We start from the raw sequence: 19,317 nt of genomic DNA, 5'->3' as shown, positions 1-19,317 counted from the left end.
AAGACACCACGACCAACAGCTCCCCCCCTTTGTCGTCAAACAACCACTGCCACCTTCACCACCGAGCAACCAGCCCCCTCGTCGTCATTTCCAGACGACAACCAAACAACCCGTCACCTCCACGTACAAACACCATCGCCCAAACACCACATCCATCAACACCCTGAAACCACCACCGGACAGTCCCGACCGTAGCGGCTTCACCATTTTTAGTCCGACGAGCAGCTGTTGCTGCGTGCCAAGCAGCTGTGGCTGCGTTTCTGAGCAGCTGTCGTTGCGTGTCTTAACCTTCCCATTGTGACCCATCTCCGACCTGCTGCATCGTCCAACCAACTTCCCCCCGTTGTCGCTGTCCTCCACCAAACAGACCATCGACCATCTTAGCCCAGTTCCCTCCATCTCGTCACCTTGGTTGTTCCCCGTCGATAGCCCAGTTCCCTCCGCAGCAACCAAACAATCCTTGGTTGTTGACAGTTGTGGGTCCGAGCTTTCTATTTCCATTCGAGGTCGTCTTTGGTTCATCGAGGTCCGGTACGTCGAGGTGTTCGTCCGAGGTTTCATCATTGTTCCTCGTCGAGTGAGGTCCGGTTCGAGTTCCGTAGGAGGCACTGTTGTCGTTCTAGGATTGTCGAGGTTCGAAGGTTGGTGTTCTTCGTCCTTTGTTTCATTTCATTCGTTTTGCATATTATGGTTCAAGGCAAAAAAAAATTAGAATATTCGATATTTATGAATGTCAACAAATGCAATTTTTTGTTGTTGTGTTAAAATGTTTATTCTATGTTTAGACTGCATGCTTAAAGTAAATATGAGCATATGAACGAGGTTATTCTATTTTTCATTTTACCATGGATATTATTACCTGTCAGAATCGTTATTTTTTTTGTTTAACCTCAGATGATTTCATTGGTAGAAAATCGTAGTTGCCTTAAGTTTGCCCTCAAATAATAAAAACGAGACGAGCTTCGCCAAATAAAAATGTACAGGTTGCGGAGCCCTCACAAAATATATGTATTAAATACTTAGATTCCGGGACGGGCCGTTTTAGCAAATTTCACGGCCCTACCCAAAATAATAATGCGCTAGTTGCTTTAGGCGCGCCTTTAATAATTTAATTTTCCTAAACTCGGGTGCACATTTATGTGACCCAAATCTAAATCTCAACGGAATCGAAATGTGTCTCTAATCACGGGTGTATTGATTATGGCGTGGCCCGAGATGTATTTCCATGACGTTGCAAATTCTTTTAAAAATAATGAATGAGACGAGCCTCGATAAACAAAAATGTAGAAGCTGCGGGGCCGTCTAAATGTTATATATTAAAATACTTAGAATTTGGGACATGCCGTTTAGCAAATTTTGCGGCCTTCTCCAAAATAACAATACGTTAGTTGCTTTAGGTGCGTCTTAATAACGTATTTTTCTTAATTCGGGTGTACATTTATGTGACCCAAATCCAAATCTCAACCGAGTCGAGATATGTCAATAACCACGGGTGCATTGATGTAACGTGGTTTGAGATATATTTTCACGACGTTGCAATTCTCGTAAAAAATAATAATAAAAGCGGTCAAGAGTTTAAAACTTGCACATAGGTTTTAACATGTATAAAATCAGATAATTAAGCCAAATATAACAGTTGAGCGACCGTGCTAGAACCACGGAACTCGGGAATGCCTAACACCTTCTCCCGGGTTAACAGAATTCCCTATCCGGATTTCTGGTACGCAGAACATAATATAGAGTCATTCTTTTCCTCGATTCGGGATTAAAATTGGTGACTGGGGACACCCTAAATCTCCCAAGTGGCGACTCTGAAATAAATAAACCAATCCCGTTTCGATTGTCCTTTAATTGGAACAAACTCCCTTGCGCCCTCGCGGGTGCGGAAAAAGGAGGTGTGACACTAAGTATTGAGTAATATGGCATTAGGTTAGAGTTAACCTAATTTAGACCTTTAATTGTCAACTAGTGTAACCTATGTTTTGCAAACCTGTTTCTTCTCCTAATTCCTATAATGACTGTTTATGTGGTACTTTGACTATGTGAACCTGGTTTGAATTTGCTGGTCTAATTGACCAGTTGTGATGTATGATCATTCTGGAAATTTCTGTACATCCTCCTCGTCAAAGTACCACATAAACAGTACATCCTTATCGTCAAATCTAAAACCATTGTCAACAACAAATGGTCTATTGTCTCCTCGTCTAAACCACTAAAGGCTGTAATGTTATATATGCGCGTTTAAATCCAAGGTCACCTAGAAATCATGTCTATAGGAAATTAAATTCCTTAATCTTGAATTGTGTAACCTGAAAAATCTATTTTTCGCGTGCATTTGCTGTTTAATTGTGGAGGTTAATTTGAGCCTTTGATTGCATCATATGTGAAGTCCAATGTTTTTTATATGTCGCCTAGTTTTTGACATTTGAGTAGCCTAAGTAAAGTCTAGAACCACCCAAAATAGAGTTCCAATGCCTCTTGGACCATAGGCATGGGACGGGTAGCGCACACATAAGGTACGACTTATAATTGAACTAGTACGCTTTAGGTAACGACTTAAAGATAGTAATCGGGTAGCAAGAGATGATAGTTTGTGCCCGCTGAATAGTACGAGTAACACCCCATCTTGAGGGAGTTACGAAGTATTATTTATGTTGCACGGGGTGATCCTTTAGGCTAAAAAGCTTAGGACCCCCATCTTATTTCCCCTTTATATTTTAGTCAAGTGTTTGTACTCATTTATTCAAAGTCTTTTATAATAATAAAGTTTCTCAAACATCTTGCTCTTTATACCTTTGTTTATCTGACTAATTCATATAATTCAAGTTCGGTAGGGACTCACAGTTGTGGACCTCGAAGAGTTCCTAACACCTTCTCTTCGAGCTAATTTCGAGCCCTTATCCAATCTTTGGTGATGCAAACTAGTCAAACCTGAGTCATTTGTAAATAGGTGCCCGAACGCACCTTAAAAATTGTTAAGTGGCGACTCTCCTCTTTTATCCCTTCCTTTAAAAGAGTTGTCACATGTCAAAACCCAATTTCGCAAGAAAAAGGAGCGCGACAACTGGAACGCCAACCAACACCCAAATTTGTTAACTTTATCCAATAACTGCCCAAGGGAAAAATAATATAATTAGAGCAATGACGTCAAAGTAATAGAAATTCATGTTTATCAAAACTGCTTTAACGAAAGGTTAAATTCGATCAAGCTTGAACAACACCTACCGACCCTTGGCCACGAATTAATGAAAGGTTAAGTTCGATCAAGCTCGAACAACGCCTATCGGCCCTCGGCCACGACTTAATAAAAGGTTAAGTTTGACCAAGCTTGAACATCACCTACTGGCCCTCGGCCACAACTTGACAAAAAATTAAGTTTGACCAAGTTTGAACAATACATACCGGCCCTCGGTCATAACTTAATGAAAGGTTAAGTTTGATGAAGCTCGAATAACACCTATCGAACCTCGGCTACATCTCAACTAAGAGACATACTTGACCTCTATAAACAAAAGGTCGATATAGCCCCTAGATATTTAGTTCAAAGGCTATGACCATCTAGAAGACGACAACAATAAAAAGGATAAAGAAGCGAAAAATGCAGACAGGGAAGTAAAACATACAAGTAAAGAAAAAAAATCGTAGCAAATGAAAAAGGTACATGTAAAACAATGATCAACTTTGGTATTCATACATAAAGAGTTTTTACAAAGGAGCTTAAAGACGCCAACATAAATATACAAAAATGTTAAAACGAAACTACTGGCCATTGCCACCACAACCCTCAACACCCTCGTCATCTCGACCTTCAACGTCATCACCACCCCGACCTTCAACACCATCGTCATCTCGGCCTTCAACGACTTCACCATACCTATCTTGACCATAGATGGAGTCATACCAAGCAATATCCTCAAGTCGATCCACATCCTCATCCTCATCCTCCTCGGAACCGGTTCGGGGCATAGCGGGATCATATCCATAAGTAAGCCGAGCCTTGCCAGCCTTAACCCGAGTATCCTTGAGGGCCACCTTAGAAATGGAGCCCGTTGCATGAAGGTCATGGAATATATCCAGTTGGGGTTCAACATGGATCCACTCTTCATACAGCTCCCAGAGGACGTTAGATGAATCAAAATCATTAGACGAAGAAGGTCGTGCGAACAGTTGGGTATTCTCGGCCTCCAAAGAAGCAACTCGATCATACAACTCAGAGTTTTTCTTATCCAACTCCCCAATCCTTTCCTCAAGTCGGTCCTCCTTATCCCTCGTTGTCGATCGATCATTCTCCCGCCCAACAAGAAGAGTTTTGTTCGCTAGCTCAAGGATGTCAACCTTCCTCCGAGCATCCAACCGAGAACATTTCGCATGTTCAAGATCCGCCTGCTTCTCAGCAGTCTCATCCCTGAGAGCCTCAACCAGGAACTAGAACTCTTTTAGCTAGCCTTGCAATGTGACTATTTGATCTTGAAGGTCACTACATTCTCCACGCCTTTACTAAGAGCACGCTCCTCTTCTTTGCTCCTCAACTTTCCCTCGAGGACACTACACTTTTCTATGGCTGCTATAAGCTCCTTATCCCTATTTTTCAAATCTTCTCTCAAAGCTAGCACATCGCCTCCCTCACGAAGCCGACTTTGAGATTTCGGTACTTCCCACCGTACTAGGTATACTTTCCTTTCAGATTCATGAAAATCTCTTTAAGCCTTTTCTCCCTCCGAGCACTCTCAATTTCCAAAATGACCATCTACAAATCAAAGAAAAGAGGTTAGAACTTAAAAATAAGCTAAGGCATTAGGAAAAGGGCGGATAACAATCGTATTTACCCTGAGAGTGAGGCCGGCGATACTCTTTGACAAAGTACTATCGGTTATCTTCTTGAGGGTCTCACCCTCGATATCAAAACAGAGAGGACCAAGGGCAGGGACTACCTCCTCGGTATTTACAAGCAAATCATGGTCCATTGGGATCGTAATGGTCCTAGAACCTCCCTTCAGTCTCACCTCGAATTGTGTGAGGCCCCCCATTGATCATCCTCGGATTGTCCAAGTCAATATCAGAACACAACTCGTCGCCCTCCTCAGCTACAATTTTCCCTCTATCACCGGTGGGCGAAGAAACATCCATTTCTACCCGAGAGGACAAAGCCTCTTCTCTTCTCAAAAGCACGAAGCTGCTGTAAAATGCCCTCACCAAGGTCGTCTCCCTCTTGGGATGCACATCCACGACCACTTCTTCCAGTTATGGGGCCTCGGTGCTTGCCCCAGTATCTTCTCCTATATGAATTGTCATCGTCTCTCTAAGAACCAAGTCTTCCTCCACCGAGCTAACAAAAACCAGGATTTCCCCTCCGGCATCCACGACTCTCCTCTTCTGAATCCTTAGATCCCCCTCACCAGGGGAGACTTCGTCGTCCTGATCAAACATCGAAAATAGTTGAGGAGTAGAGGCATTAGTTGGGATGGGGGTAGATTTGTGGGCAACAGTAGCCAACACAGGGGTGGGCAGCAGTAGCCACAACAAGGGCAGAAACCAAAGGCGTAGCAGCCTTTTCCTAAACGATGGCACATGTGTTGATACCCAATTTTGCCCTCATATTTTTAAAATATGTATATACTTTCAAAATGTCATTTTTGCATCATTACTTAATTAAAATATTTATACAAATATTTTATAATTTTTCATGATTTTTAGAGCTTTAAAATTAATTTTTTTTGCATTTAAATTACTTAAATATTTATTAATTATGCCTTTAAATTGTTTGTGATGATTTAATCACCCCAAACGTATCATTTATATCCACATGTGTGTTTAATAATATTTTTATTTTATTTTATATAATTACATCTGTATTTTAGTTATTTATATAAATTTTTGCAATAATAACCTATATTCACGTATAATTACCTTTATTACATTATTTGTGCAAAAATAGCATTTTATATTTTTATAATGTTAAGTTATTATTTTCAATCATTTTATTGCATAAGTAATATTTTTATTATTTTATTAATTACTTTTATAAATTAATTTTTGATAAATTTTGTGTATTTAAACTATGGCCCAGTTTTTAAACAATTTCCAGACCAAATTTGGCCCAAATCCTTAGCCCAATAGCCCCCAGCCCAATCCAAATGACCCTATAATAAACCTGGTCGGTACCCATCTCCATGACCCACCCCATTCAATTTTTAAATCCTGGTCGTTGATCTCTCAAGATCAACGACCCTCGTTTATTCCCCCTCTTTAACTAACCTAACCAAGAAACCCTAACCCCATTTGCCTGAGATCTCCGCCCAAAAATCCTCTCTATTCTCTCCTCTCAAACCCTAGCCGCCTCACTCAAATCTCTCCCAAATCCGATTAATCATGGATTCTTCCTATGATTCTCTTACCTTTTATGGATCATCTCATCGTTTCTTATAAGACTATGGTGTTCATAGTACTTGCCTAAATTTTGGCAAGTGTCAATCCCCAAAATCGGGTGCCACTGCCTTCAACCTTTGAGATATACATTATTTCGTCTATATGCACTTAATACCAGGCTATATAGTCCGATTCAGTGAGATTTTCGACCATTTGTGCTTTCCTTTTGAACTAGGGTTTACTTATTTGCTCTTAAATTGATTCTGAATGATTTAGCATGCTTCTATTTCCTTATTTATTTGGTTAATTATGTTTCCTTGTTTGGATGTTGATTTTGGATACTATATAAACCCTTCCTGATTTCCCTTTTAAGGAGACCTAATTTACTGCTATTACACTCACTATACTCTTCTCTCACTCGTGCACTTCTTCTGAGACACTTGAATATTTTTTAAAATTGTTGATTTCTTGGCCGGCTGAAAGCCAAGGCCATAATACTGTTAAAACGACCTCCTCCGGTGCAAGCACTGTTCGGAGCCCTTCTCGAGGCTCTTGTGAACTCTGAAGCATCAGGGATTTGGGGTTCTCTTTCAATTGCTGCTATTGAATCATTACCAATATTCTAAACTCCTCACTCTTTTGCTCGTTTAACTTTGCTACTAGTTAGTGTCCTTGACTCTTATAGTGTTAATTGTTTTCCTTTCTGTTTGTCTATGACATGTGTGGTCTATGTGCTAATGTTGTTTAAATTTTGCAATCATGATTCAATTTCCTTGCTATTCATGGATCCTTGATATTGTATTCTTTGTTTCCATGATTTTTATTTTTTAGCAATCCCCTACAGTTCCATGTCCTTTATCAGTTAAATTCAGTAGGCTTCAGTACATGTAATATGCTTTCATTATCGGAATGGATTCCATATTTCTTAAGTGCTTCTAGACTAATGTGTGTTCCCTACCTTATCTTGTATTTCTATGTTTGTGTTCTAGACCTTGTTGAGTTCTTCTTGCCCAACATGATAGATCTCTTAGGTTGTATTGATTAGCTAAAGCATGTTTCGTGCCATTTAAGTTATATTGTATGTTTGGTTTGTTAATCTTATGTCTTTAGAATGCCTTCTAGGGTAAATTTCTATGTTAGTTTCCTTTCTGTCTAAGTAATTGGTACGAATGATTATGCTTGCCCGTCTTATTCCTCTTAAGTGATATATATTCTCATGAGTTAAGACACTGTTATGGTCTGCTGTAAACCAAGCTACTAGTTTTGTTGTTATACTGGTTGTGGTCATGTTAGACTCCCATATTAGGAACCTTCATGTGAAATTGCATATCCCTCTAACTACAATTATTTCGAATAAGGCTCACTTGTTTAAAGTTTTCTCTAACCAATTAGTTAATATTTTGTGCTAAACTTGATTTCTGGGAAATTAGCATGTGTGTGTTTGTCCTGTTAACTCAATAGACTTACTTCTTAAGCCCTCTTAATGTGTAATTGTGTTCAGCATGCTACACCCTTTTCTTTGTTGAATAATTGCTCAACATGGTGTTAATTTTTTCTATGTCAAACTTGATATGTCAAAGATGTCTACCTAGTTGGTATGTTCAAGCCCTTTTGTTTGACCAATCTAGTTCCCTTTGCTTCTAAGAATGATGATCACTGCTAATAGACTTTAGAATTGTCAATTGGTTACCAAATATGGTTTCTCCCTTCTAAGCCCGGTACGAGTTTGTGTATGGCCCAAGGTGTGTAATTGATACACTCTCACTCTTGAGATGTGCTGGGTTATGCATTTACTGTTCGTGTGAAAGGTGAAGGTTGCTGAAGGCCCAGGTGTCACTGGGTGATTTCTCTTTTGGGCCTGCTCTGTTTATTGGGTCTGTAGTCTTTCAGTATGTAATATTCACCCTTGTATCCATTATTTTTGGGTCTGTAATAATTTATAAACAAAAATAGATGGGGAAATTAGTAAAAAGGGGGTAGGATACTCTAATTCTCACATAAATAGGTAGAAAATATGCCTATAGGATCTATGTAGTCTATTCGCTATTTTCTCTACATGTTTTAATTTCATGTGTAGAAAGACTGCCTATTGGGACCACGCGCACACATCACTTAACTTGCCAACACATGCCATTTCAAGTGTTTGTTGTACCTGTTCCCACTACTGTGCACTCTTAGATAACATGTCTACAGGGCGTAGCAATGCAATATTTACTTACCTAGGTGCCATACCTATTGGACTTTGAATGATTAATCTATCAATCGCCTTAATTATTTTAATGTACTGCTCATATGGATACCATGGATATAAGGTATAACGATCAATCAGCTGCTCCATATCGTTTGTACTTCTTTGCTTAGATAGCATGCCTATAGGGATAAAACTATATAAAATCAATTTCAATTGCTGACTACTAGATATCATGCCTTTAGGACACTGTCACCTTCCTAAGGAACTTGTCAATAAAATCAGCATTGGTAATTCATGATTCAAGGATCGTTTCATTGCCTTTTGCGCAAACAATCTAGAGATCATGCCTATAGGCTTGTAACCTGCAAATCTATTGCTTGTACATTGTTAAAAATCAGAATCACTTAGAAACCATCTCTACATGATTTATAACGATTTAGTTTGTCTGTACGTTAGCCTAAAAATGCGACATTACCTATTTGATACTGGAATCATATAGAGATCATGCCTATAGGACTAAAGACTTTAAGTCTTAATTTGATATGTTCTACTGCTTAATATGAAAATCAGACTGCGTGCTTCTTTGTTTATATGTGGAGGCCAATATGAGCCATTCTTTGCTATTATGTGCAGTCCTATTTGTTTTGAATGCGGGATTTGTTTTATCATTTTTGAGCAACCTAAGTAAGTCTAGAACCACCCAATAGAGGTCCAAAGCCTCCTGGACCATAGGCATGGGACGGGTAGTGCACGCATCGAACACGACTTAGAATTGAATTAGAGTGCTTTAAGTAAACAACTTCAACATAGTAATCGAGTAGCAGGAGATGATAGTCTATGCCCGCTGAATAATATGAGCAACTCCTATCTAAAAGGAGTTGCAAAGTATTATTTATGTTGCACGAGGTGATCCTTTAAACTAAAAAACTTAGGATCCCCCTTCCTTTATATACTTGCTATTTACATTTAGCTATTTAACCTAGGCCAATATACTTGTATCTTTATAACCATTAAATATTTGTACCAATTCTCATTGTGTTATAATGAAATTCTTCGATTTTTATATTCTCTTTGTTCATTTGATCCCCTAGCCTAATTACATAATCCACATAATCTAAAATTGGCCGGTACCTACAGTTGTGGACCTCGAAGTGTGCCTAGCACCTTCTCTTTAAGGTAATTTGAGCCTTTACCTGATCTTTGGTGGCGTTGACTAGTCAAGCAGAGTTATATGCAAACAAGTGTCCTAACGCACCATAAAAATCGTTAGGTGACGACTCTCCTTTTTTAACACCTTCCTTTAAAAGAGTTGTCACACGTCGAAACCTGCTTTCACGAGAAAATGGGGCGCGACAACAGGCGTCCTGCTCCTTCGAGAAGACCCCCTAACCGAACCTGGAAAAAGAAGAAACTTTAAAGTTAGCAAAGCCAGCCAACATACAAAAAGAGGCAACGATCATGGCCAGAAAGAGGAGCTACATGTGGAAGGTTGAGCCGATCTAAACTTCTTAAAGAAGCTCGGCCAATCATGAATCCCTGCGCCATGAGGGAGAATCTGCCCGATCCAGCCGGCGATGCATATGGCTAGAGGGGGAGGACAGTTGTTGGCTACCGGAAAGGAATAATTAGTTAACTATCCCAAAATATGCGAAGAGATGCAAAAGGTAAAAACAAAAAAAAATAGACACTTAGGTGTATAATTCCAAGCCTCAGGGAAGCCGTGTGTGTTGGCTACGACGTCCTCGGTTCTGACGTAAATAAAATCAAGCCAGAATTGGCGACTGGCTTTGTCGTCCATCTTCACCACCAGGCACTTGCCTCCATGGTGACAGAGGTTCAATATCACCCCCTAGAAGCTAGGGGAGAATAGGTGCACTAAATGTTGCACTGTCATCTCGACACCGGCGAGCTCAGCAAACTTGGCAGCATCTTTATGACCAAATAAACGTAAGGGGCAGGCTGAGAAGGGAAAACGCCATAGTGGCGGAAAAACTCCTTCACCAGCGGGAGAAGAGAAAGCGAGTAACCGATAACGAATGGGTAAGCATATAGAGCGCAGTACCCCCGGCGGTGAACATGTACTTCGTCCCGCTCAACAGGGATCAGTTTGATATGGTAGGGGAGACCGAACTTGGCTTTAAATTCATCCAACCAATTGGATGCCATTATCAATAGCAATTCTCCATGTGTCGCGTCCGGCAATCATTGGAAATCGGACCTGGCCTCGGGTTGTGGGCGATGATCTCCTCCGTCGAGGGAAAAGTTTCATCCTCTACGGTGGCAGCTGCATTCTCCCGGAACACAACCACCAATGGAACGACATGACTCACTTTACCGACATTAGATGATACATTCGACATGCTTATGAGAAAGTGAAGAATGATACTAGGAAGAGAGTTTAGGGTACGGAAGAAAGCAACAATGTAAAAAGGGAGAGGTTCAGAGAGGAAATTTGAAGTGTCAAAGTTTGGAAGAATAAAATTTTCAAATTTGGATTTGGATATCCCTATTTAATATTGAGGCACTAAATCTGAGATGATTTGTCATAATAGGCACAAAATCTAAAACGGCTCATCATAATTGGCACCATAACCGAAAGGGCAGATCTAATCAAAGGGTACACACAAATCGATGCAATGCGTCGGGAACAAGCATCGTCATGATGCATGATGTGATGACATCACCCCCTCTCTTGGACCAGTTGGCTCCGACAAATCACCCGAAAAATATAAGGGATTTAAAATACGCGGCCCACGGCGAGCCAAGTTGCCTGCTCGCTACAACGACTGCGGCCCATGTTATCTATTCAACAAGCTCAACCATGAACAACATTATCCGCTCATTGAACCCGCCCGCAAAGACGACCTTAGCAAGTGGAGACACTAACTGTATGAGACAAAATTTATCTTAGTTATGTTTAGACCATGTCAGCATTAAGAGAGCCTTCGAGGAGTGTCATGTGTCACCAGTATGACTTCAACAAAAGACAAATTCATCGTCGAGGTTATTTGACAAGAGATGAAGGGCTAGGTCGAGGAGTCAACGAAGACCAAGGTCGAGGAGGAGCACTCTTTTTTAACAGAGTAATAACGGCTAGTTTTAGGATAACACTTTAAAGAGAATATTCTAGTGAAAATTCTCTGGATCTGTACTATTAGGGTTTTGTGGCACATGTCCCTTTATAAATAGAAAGATACATAGTTATAGGGGACATTGAATACTCATTTGTAAAAGACCACTTTGACATTCTCTAGAGATTCTTGCTTTATTACATACATACAAAAGATTTTTTTTTCTTGAGATCACTATCTAGTCTTTCCCCCACAATCCAAGGAGAATTCGAATATTCAAAGGCTGATCAATCATTTATCATTGTCAGAAAGAACATTACACGATTCCACCCCTATTTTTCGGTCATATTTATTATATCTATTTACATAAATACTTCATACATCATTTATTGCTATTTAATGTTATTTATATCGCATTTACGCCATTAAGCATTGTTCATTATCATATATTCATCACTGTCACCACAAATCTTATAACATTTGTCACGTCACTAGTTAAATAATTTAGTGGATATTATTATTGGAAAAGACTAATCCTAACTTGTAAAGAAAATATAATTGTTTAAACTTAGATCTAAATTTTGGTCAAACAGTACACAGCTTTACCCTTATCCTAGAAGGACATATAAGCAATTCCGATAGACCATTCGCTAAAGAAATAATGAAAATTCACAGTGAATTGAATTTGGGTATTTTGTATCACGTTTCAGTGTATTTCATCATCATCATAGAATTCTTTTGATCTTTTCTTAATTTAGTTTATTTTTATTTTTTGTACAACCATGGGTTGTGTAGACGCTTAAAAATATCACTACATTATTTTCTTCCCTATAGATTTATATAAAGAGGATGATTGCTTCCTTGTTTTAGAGGTGGTGAGATTAAGTTGAATGTCTTGCCTCACCTTTTGTCTCTCATCTTTCTCATATAGTTACGGCATCGTGGTGGCTTTAATTAATAGGAGTAGTAGTAACAAGAAGTAAGAACCACAAAACTTTAGAAATTGTTCTCTTATAGTTAACCCTTCGATTTCATATTGCTTCTGGAAATCTATGTATTATAGCATGGTAAGTTTCTTCAAGACCCAAAGTATATATATATATATATATTTTAAAATTAGAGGTGTTTGATCATGTTTTTGGAATGAAAAAAAAATGTATTTGAGTAAAAGAGTTTTTGAACAAAATATACTTTTTTTTAAAAGAACTCTTAAATTTTTTTAAAACCTTGTCCAAATATTAATTGTTAAAATAATTTTAAATTAATTAATCAAATACAAATTACTTCTCATCAAAAATATTTTTAAAAAAATATATTTCTCAAATAAGCTTATTTTAGAACCTTGACCAAATAGATTATTACTCCCTCCGGTTCACAATAAGTAACCAATTTGCTGCGCCCATTAAAAAAATACTAAATTCTATACAAAAATACCTAGTATGACTAAATTATCCTTAATTAAATATTTAATGTTAGGAGTAAGAAAATTTTTTAGGAATATGTACATAAGGGTAATTTTATAAAATTAAATTAATTTTTTTTGATTATATAAATAAACACTTATTGTAGATCAAAATTAAAAAATAAATTGATCATTTATTGTAGACAGGAGAAAATGAGTATCTTTCAACTCTTAAAATTCATTATTGAGAAGTTGTTCAGTCGTTGTTACTCATGAATTGCTTATGTAGCTCTATTTTCATTAATTGTTTTAATTATACACCACTTTTAATGACTTTTCTTCTATTCCCATAAACACACGTTGCACAAAAACTCCAAAACATGCCACTTGTCAAAGAAGACAGTTAAATAATCCAATATATCTCAACAAATTGCAACTCCCGAGGCTGGCACAATTATCAAAAACCAGTCCTCTTCATTATCCTTGTTTGAATATATCAAGAACGAAGATAGAACATCACCTTCATTTTATCATCTGACGCACATAACGCCATGCATTTCTCTAATTTTAGACCCATAACGATAAGCCTTACAACCACATTTAAATACAATATTAAAAAGGGAAAAATCATTAAATCAGTAGCTATCCACATATTATAAATTTCACCAATCTAAAGCACCTTTTCCTCGCCGTTGCTACATTGAAAAAACAAGAACCAAAAATATACTAGTGAAAACTACCAAAAATGGTTAGCTTTGAGACATTTCTTCAACCCAATAACTTTGTTCTAAAAAAGACTAGTGGAATGATGGGTTATGATGTACCTGAAGGAGTGGGCATTAGAGGAAGATATGATCCTGAATTTTCCAAGATTTTAACTAGGGATGCTTTGCAATTTGTAGCTGATTTACAGAGGGAATTCAGGAGCCATATTAAGTATGCTATGGAGTGCAGAAAAGAGGCCAAAATGAGATATAATAATGGAGGATTGCCAGGTTTTGATCCAGCGACTAAATATATTAGGGAAGGAGAGTGGATGTGTGCTCCTGTGCCACAGGCTGTGGCTGATCGAAGGGTGGAGATAACTGGACCTGTTGAGAGGAAAATGATTATAAATGCCCTTAATTCTGGTGCCAAAGTTTTCATGGTACGTCAATTTTACGGTATCGATAATTTTTACGGTATCTGGTCACTCTTACCTAAATAGGGGTAGTACTTTAAAAAATAAGGTCGGTTATCTAGTAAAAGAGATTAAAATATACTGATAGTATAAAACTTCTTTTACTTATATAGTAGTGACTAGAAAGATGGTAGTAACTTTCAAGATTTAAAAAAGCGAAAAGAGAAGGAAACTTAGGGTACTATTGTATGTAGCCGTTGTGACCAAGTTTGAAACAAGTGATTTTTGTATAGTGGTCACCTTATGATATGACTCGACGTGGAGCTTGTAATGCAAGACCATATGAATAGAGGTGGACCTATGCTATACCAAGAGGGGTAATTACCGGCACACTTAAAGTTTGGTAAAAATTTCATATATATATATATGTATATAATTTTAGAAAATAGTGATATATTAGCAGTGTCACCCTATATATAAAGCAAATTTTGGTTGAATCTAAAAGTGCACCTGTGATCTTCAAACTTTTGGATCCGCCTCGGCCGACATGAGCACGATTTTGTCATGTAGCAAGCATATAACGTTTATCAGTTACGACTTGAATAGAAAACAAAATATGGTTTGGTTAGTACCACAACAATAACAGCACTCAGCCCCATACAGCATCGCTAGTCTGACCACCACTCTGTAGAACTTACCCTTAAATTTCGGTTTGGTTAGTACTAGTAATGGTAAAATTTAGTAGATCAGTGCTAGAAAGAGTGAATGGTATTGTAGATTAACTAATGATATCTCCAGATGTTCAAAATAATTGTGTAAAAAGGCAGTGGTAAATTATGTTAAAGGAAATAGTTAATTTAAGCAATTTGAGTGTTGGCACTGGAACTTAAGTAAGTTAACTTCAAATTGGACTGGAAGTCCATCCAGAATATGTATATTTTGTTTTTTCTTCCTCCATATAGTGATGCAGTTTATAAACTACTGGTAATCAAGTTCCATTAATTAACTCCTAGATTTGTTGTGTATATTCCACAGGCAGATTTTGAAGATGCACTGTCTCCAAGTTGGGAGAATCTAATGAGAGGCCAAGTAAATTTGAGAGATGCAGTGAATGGAACAATATCATTCCATGATCAAGCCAGAAACAGAGTTTATAAACTGAATGATCAGACGGCTAAGCTATTCGTGCGCCCAAGAGGCTGGCATTTGCCTGAAGCTCACATCTTCATTGATGGTGAACCTGCTACTGGTTGCCTTGTCGACTTCGGCCTCTACTTTTTCCACAACTTTGCCAACTTCCGCAAGACGCAAGGACAAGGATTTGGACCCTTTTTCTATCTTCCCAAAATGGAAAATTCTAGGTTAGTGGTCTTTTTGTTAGTTGAATTTAAATAGTATTTGAAAGTTAAAACTTCAAGAAATGTAGTTAAAAATTTTCTTTTGTTTGGACAGGGAAGCAAGAATATGGAACAATGTGTTTGAGAAGGCAGAGAAATGGGCTGGAATTGAGAAAGGAAGCATTAGGGCAACTGTCCTGATTGAAACTCTTCCGGCTGTGTTTCAGATGAATGAAATATTGTATGAACTGAGGGACCATTCTGTTGGCCTCAACTGTGGTAGATGGGATTACATTTTCAGCTACGTCAAGACTTTCCAGGCTCACCCCGATCGCCTGCTCCCTGATAGAGTTCTTGTTGGCATGTCTCAACACTTTATGAGAAGTTACTCTGACTTGCTCATCCACACCTGTCATAAACATGGCGTCCATGCTATGGGAGGCATGGTATGTCAATACTAGTTCATCTCCTTTTTGTTTTCATTTATGTTCTTTTATTTAATTCTACACAGGCACATTTGTTATATAATGACTATGAAGTCAATTAAAATGCATAAATGCCAACCATATGACGAGGAAGCATTAGCATGCTACTAGGATGAGTGACCCCGTGGAAGTTCTTGTGTTGCATCCCTTATTTTGCCGAGATCATTTAGAGGGTTGGCGCGAATAGCATACAGGGTGGCACTACCGGTAGAGCTTTCAAGCTATACATCCAGTCTTTCAAGTATTGATTTTAGAGAAGTATGTACATGATCGTTCCTGCATCAGAGCGCTGTAGGTGTGCTCTAGGAACAACCTTCATGCTGTTGATATGTGTGGAAGAGGCTAGGTTGGCCAGCGCATCGGCTGCAATGTGGTTGTCCTTCAGTTTTTTGCATTAGGATAAATTTGGAATATTATGGTACATGATCATTTGATGCATAATGGCTTTGTTGAATCCTTGAAACAGGCAGCTCAGATTCCAATCAGAGATGATCCAGCAGCAAATGAGGCAGCATTGGAACTAGTAAGGAAAGATAAGCTAAGAGAAGTGAAGGCAGGGCATGATGGAACATGGGCAGCTCATCCTGGCCTAATTCCCGCTTGCATGGAAGTATTCACTAACAACATGTCCAATGCACCTAACCTAATCCACTCCATGAAGCGCCACGATGCATCAGTCCTAACTGAAGAAGACTTGCTGCAGAGGCCGAGAGGTGTCCGAACGATGGAGGGTCTCCGGCTGAACACCCGAGTGGGAATTCAGTACTTAGCAGCCTGGTTAACAGGAGCTGGCTCTGTCCCTCTTTACAACCTGATGGAAGATGCTGCCACAGCTGAGATTAGCAGAGTCCAAAACTGGCAGTGGTTGAAATATGGAGCGGAATTGGACGGAGATGGCCTCGGTGTGAAGGTGAATTTGGACCTATTTGGAAGAGTGGTTGAAGAAGAAATGGCTAGGATTGAGAGAGAAGTTGGAAAAGAGAAATTCAAGAAGGGAATGTACAAAGAGGCTTGCAAGTTATTCACAAGGCAATGTACTGCACCAATCTTGGATGATTTTCTGACTCTTGATGCCTACAATAACATTGTCATGCATCATCCTATTGCATCTTCCCGCCTCTAAATTTCGCAGCCTAATTTGCTTTTTCGATCAATCTGTTGTCTCTGTATTGTGACTGCACTGCTATCTTCCCCAGTAATAATGAAAGAAAAATGGAACTTTGCCTTTGCGGAGATAGCTGACTATCCAAAGGCTCTCTTTTTCAGCTTTGCTTTTCAATCAATCTGTAGTCTTTATTTGAGGGCTGCTATCTTTCCCTGTAATAATAAAGACAGTTGTTCATTTTATTGTTCTCATTTCCTAGTACGTACAATTATTTTCTTCTGAATATTTGTGTTGAAATTTCGATGAATTCAGAATACTATAGCCTTTGGAAAAGTTTGTACCCAAATTTAAAGAGTTCCACACTAAGAGCCCGTTTGGACAGAAGAATTTTTTCACTTTTTTCGAAATCAGTGTTTGATCACAAAATTTTCAATTTTCACTTGAAGATTAATTTTGGAATTGTTTGAAAATTTGAAAAACTCCAAAAAGTTATTTTTAAAAATTTTTACTCAGATCACTCACAAAAATTTAAAAATAACCCAAAATTATATTCATGTCCAAACACAGTTCTAATTTTCAAATACTATATTTATTTGAAAAAAAAAATCACTTTTTTGAAATTTGACAATTCTTATGTCCAAACGCCCACAAAGTTTTGAGGATAAATTACCTATGAGGGTAGTATTTTCAGTTCATGACTCATAACCTGATCATGTGTTACGTGAGACTGAGAACTTTCATTGTTCAATTATCTAAGCATCAAAATCAATGTATCTCTTGAATTTGAGGGCGGCAAACAGACGGATTGATTAAATTTGGGCAGGTCAAAATCCGTTGAGTCAATAAACGGGTTATGACTTAATTCGTCGAAAGTTTGTTTGGGTCAAAATGGGTTGGATCAATATAAGTTAAATAACGGGTTATAACCTAATCCATCCAATTATTACTCAAATCGAAGCAACTAATCTATGCCCGGCAAGTTACACTTATTATAAAACAAAGGCCCTCGGAAGAGCCTGAAGTAGAGAAACCTACAAATAAATAAAAAAATACCTGTCAAAAGCTTCACCTCTGTAAACGTGGAATAAAGATCGTCGAGCCGCCGACAACTCCCAGGAAACTCTATTCCTCTAGATGAAAAGTTGACAAAATCATAGAATATGAGAATTCAAGAATTGCAACTAAGATCTGACTCTAAGCCAGTACCAATTCACAAAATTTTTAAAGCCTGTGAAATTACAAATTTTATGATTATTAATGTATATTCCAACCAACGTTTTACCAAGATGCCTTCATCTACTTAAGCTCCGAAGACTTTTAGCTATAAGACTTTGACCTAACACGTTAACTTTCGGGCCGGGATGGCGGGTTACAAATTTATTGGTCAAATTTGACACCTCTAGCTGAATTCATTGCAAAATCCTAGCAACACAATGATAGGTACAAAAGAAGGGTGCCTAAAATTGATGTAAAAATAGAGCGGGCTAGCCAGTTTCGGATTGGTCATTCAAAAATAGCCAATGCTTGCAATGCCATTGAAAAATAGTTACTATTTTTCTGCAACACGGAAAGTTCCAGCATAATATACTGGAGATCGGTGCACCTGTATATGAACTTCCAGCATATTATGCTTGAAATCCAATACGCGGAAAGTTCTGGCATAATATACTGGAGATTGGAGTACTTGTGTATGAACTTCCAGCATATTATGCAGGACCGATATATTATACTGAAACTCCGGTATATTATGCTGGAAGTAAATATACTGGACTTCCAGCATAATATACTAGAACTCCAGTACAGTTCCAGTATATTATGCTGGAGTATTTTCTGAATTTTGAACAGTGTTTTCGTTCAGATTTATCTTTACATGAAAAATGGCTAAATTTTGATTTCTTTTGAAACTGTGGCTATTTTTGAATGGCTACTTGTAAATATGGCTATTTTTTAATTTCTCCCAAAACTGATTCATCTAATTCTTGTTAGAGCAAGCCCATCTAGAAAATGATAATGCTGGACCTTCTATAAGCTTTTGGTAAGGCCCAATATTTGGGTACTTCTTTTCTTTGACTAATTAACTTAAATAGCAGTCCATTAATTAATTAAGCAAAAAATGCGGATTTATAACATATATATATATATTATTCATTTAGATATAATTAATGTACAGTTTATGTATACTTGATAGAAAAAATAAATATTGAATTCTACTGGCTATTTATGTAAAGCTTCCCTAAAAA

General features: G+C 38.1%; 1 protein-coding gene across 1 annotated transcript; it reads left to right on the top strand.

Moving 5' to 3' along the window:
* Nucleotides 1–13,662: 13,662 nt before the first annotated feature.
* Nucleotides 13,663–17,330, top strand: LOC104226359 (malate synthase, glyoxysomal). Its single transcript, XM_009778333.2, has 4 exons — nucleotides 13,663–14,177; nucleotides 15,186–15,511; nucleotides 15,603–15,933; nucleotides 16,439–17,330. The coding sequence occupies exons 1-4, from the start codon at nucleotides 13,776–13,778 to the stop codon at nucleotides 17,093–17,095; spliced, it is 1,716 nt and encodes a 571-aa protein (XP_009776635.1). The 5' UTR covers nucleotides 13,663–13,775; the 3' UTR covers nucleotides 17,096–17,330.
* Nucleotides 17,331–19,317: the final 1,987 nt, after the last annotated feature.

The sequence above is a fragment of the Nicotiana sylvestris genome, chromosome 3 (assembly GCF_000393655.2).
Source record: "Nicotiana sylvestris chromosome 3, ASM39365v2, whole genome shotgun sequence".
NCBI classification, from domain to species: domain Eukaryota; kingdom Viridiplantae; phylum Streptophyta; class Magnoliopsida; order Solanales; family Solanaceae; genus Nicotiana; species Nicotiana sylvestris.
Note: the sequence above shows the minus strand (reverse complement) of the source record. Positions and strands in the feature narration are given on the sequence as shown.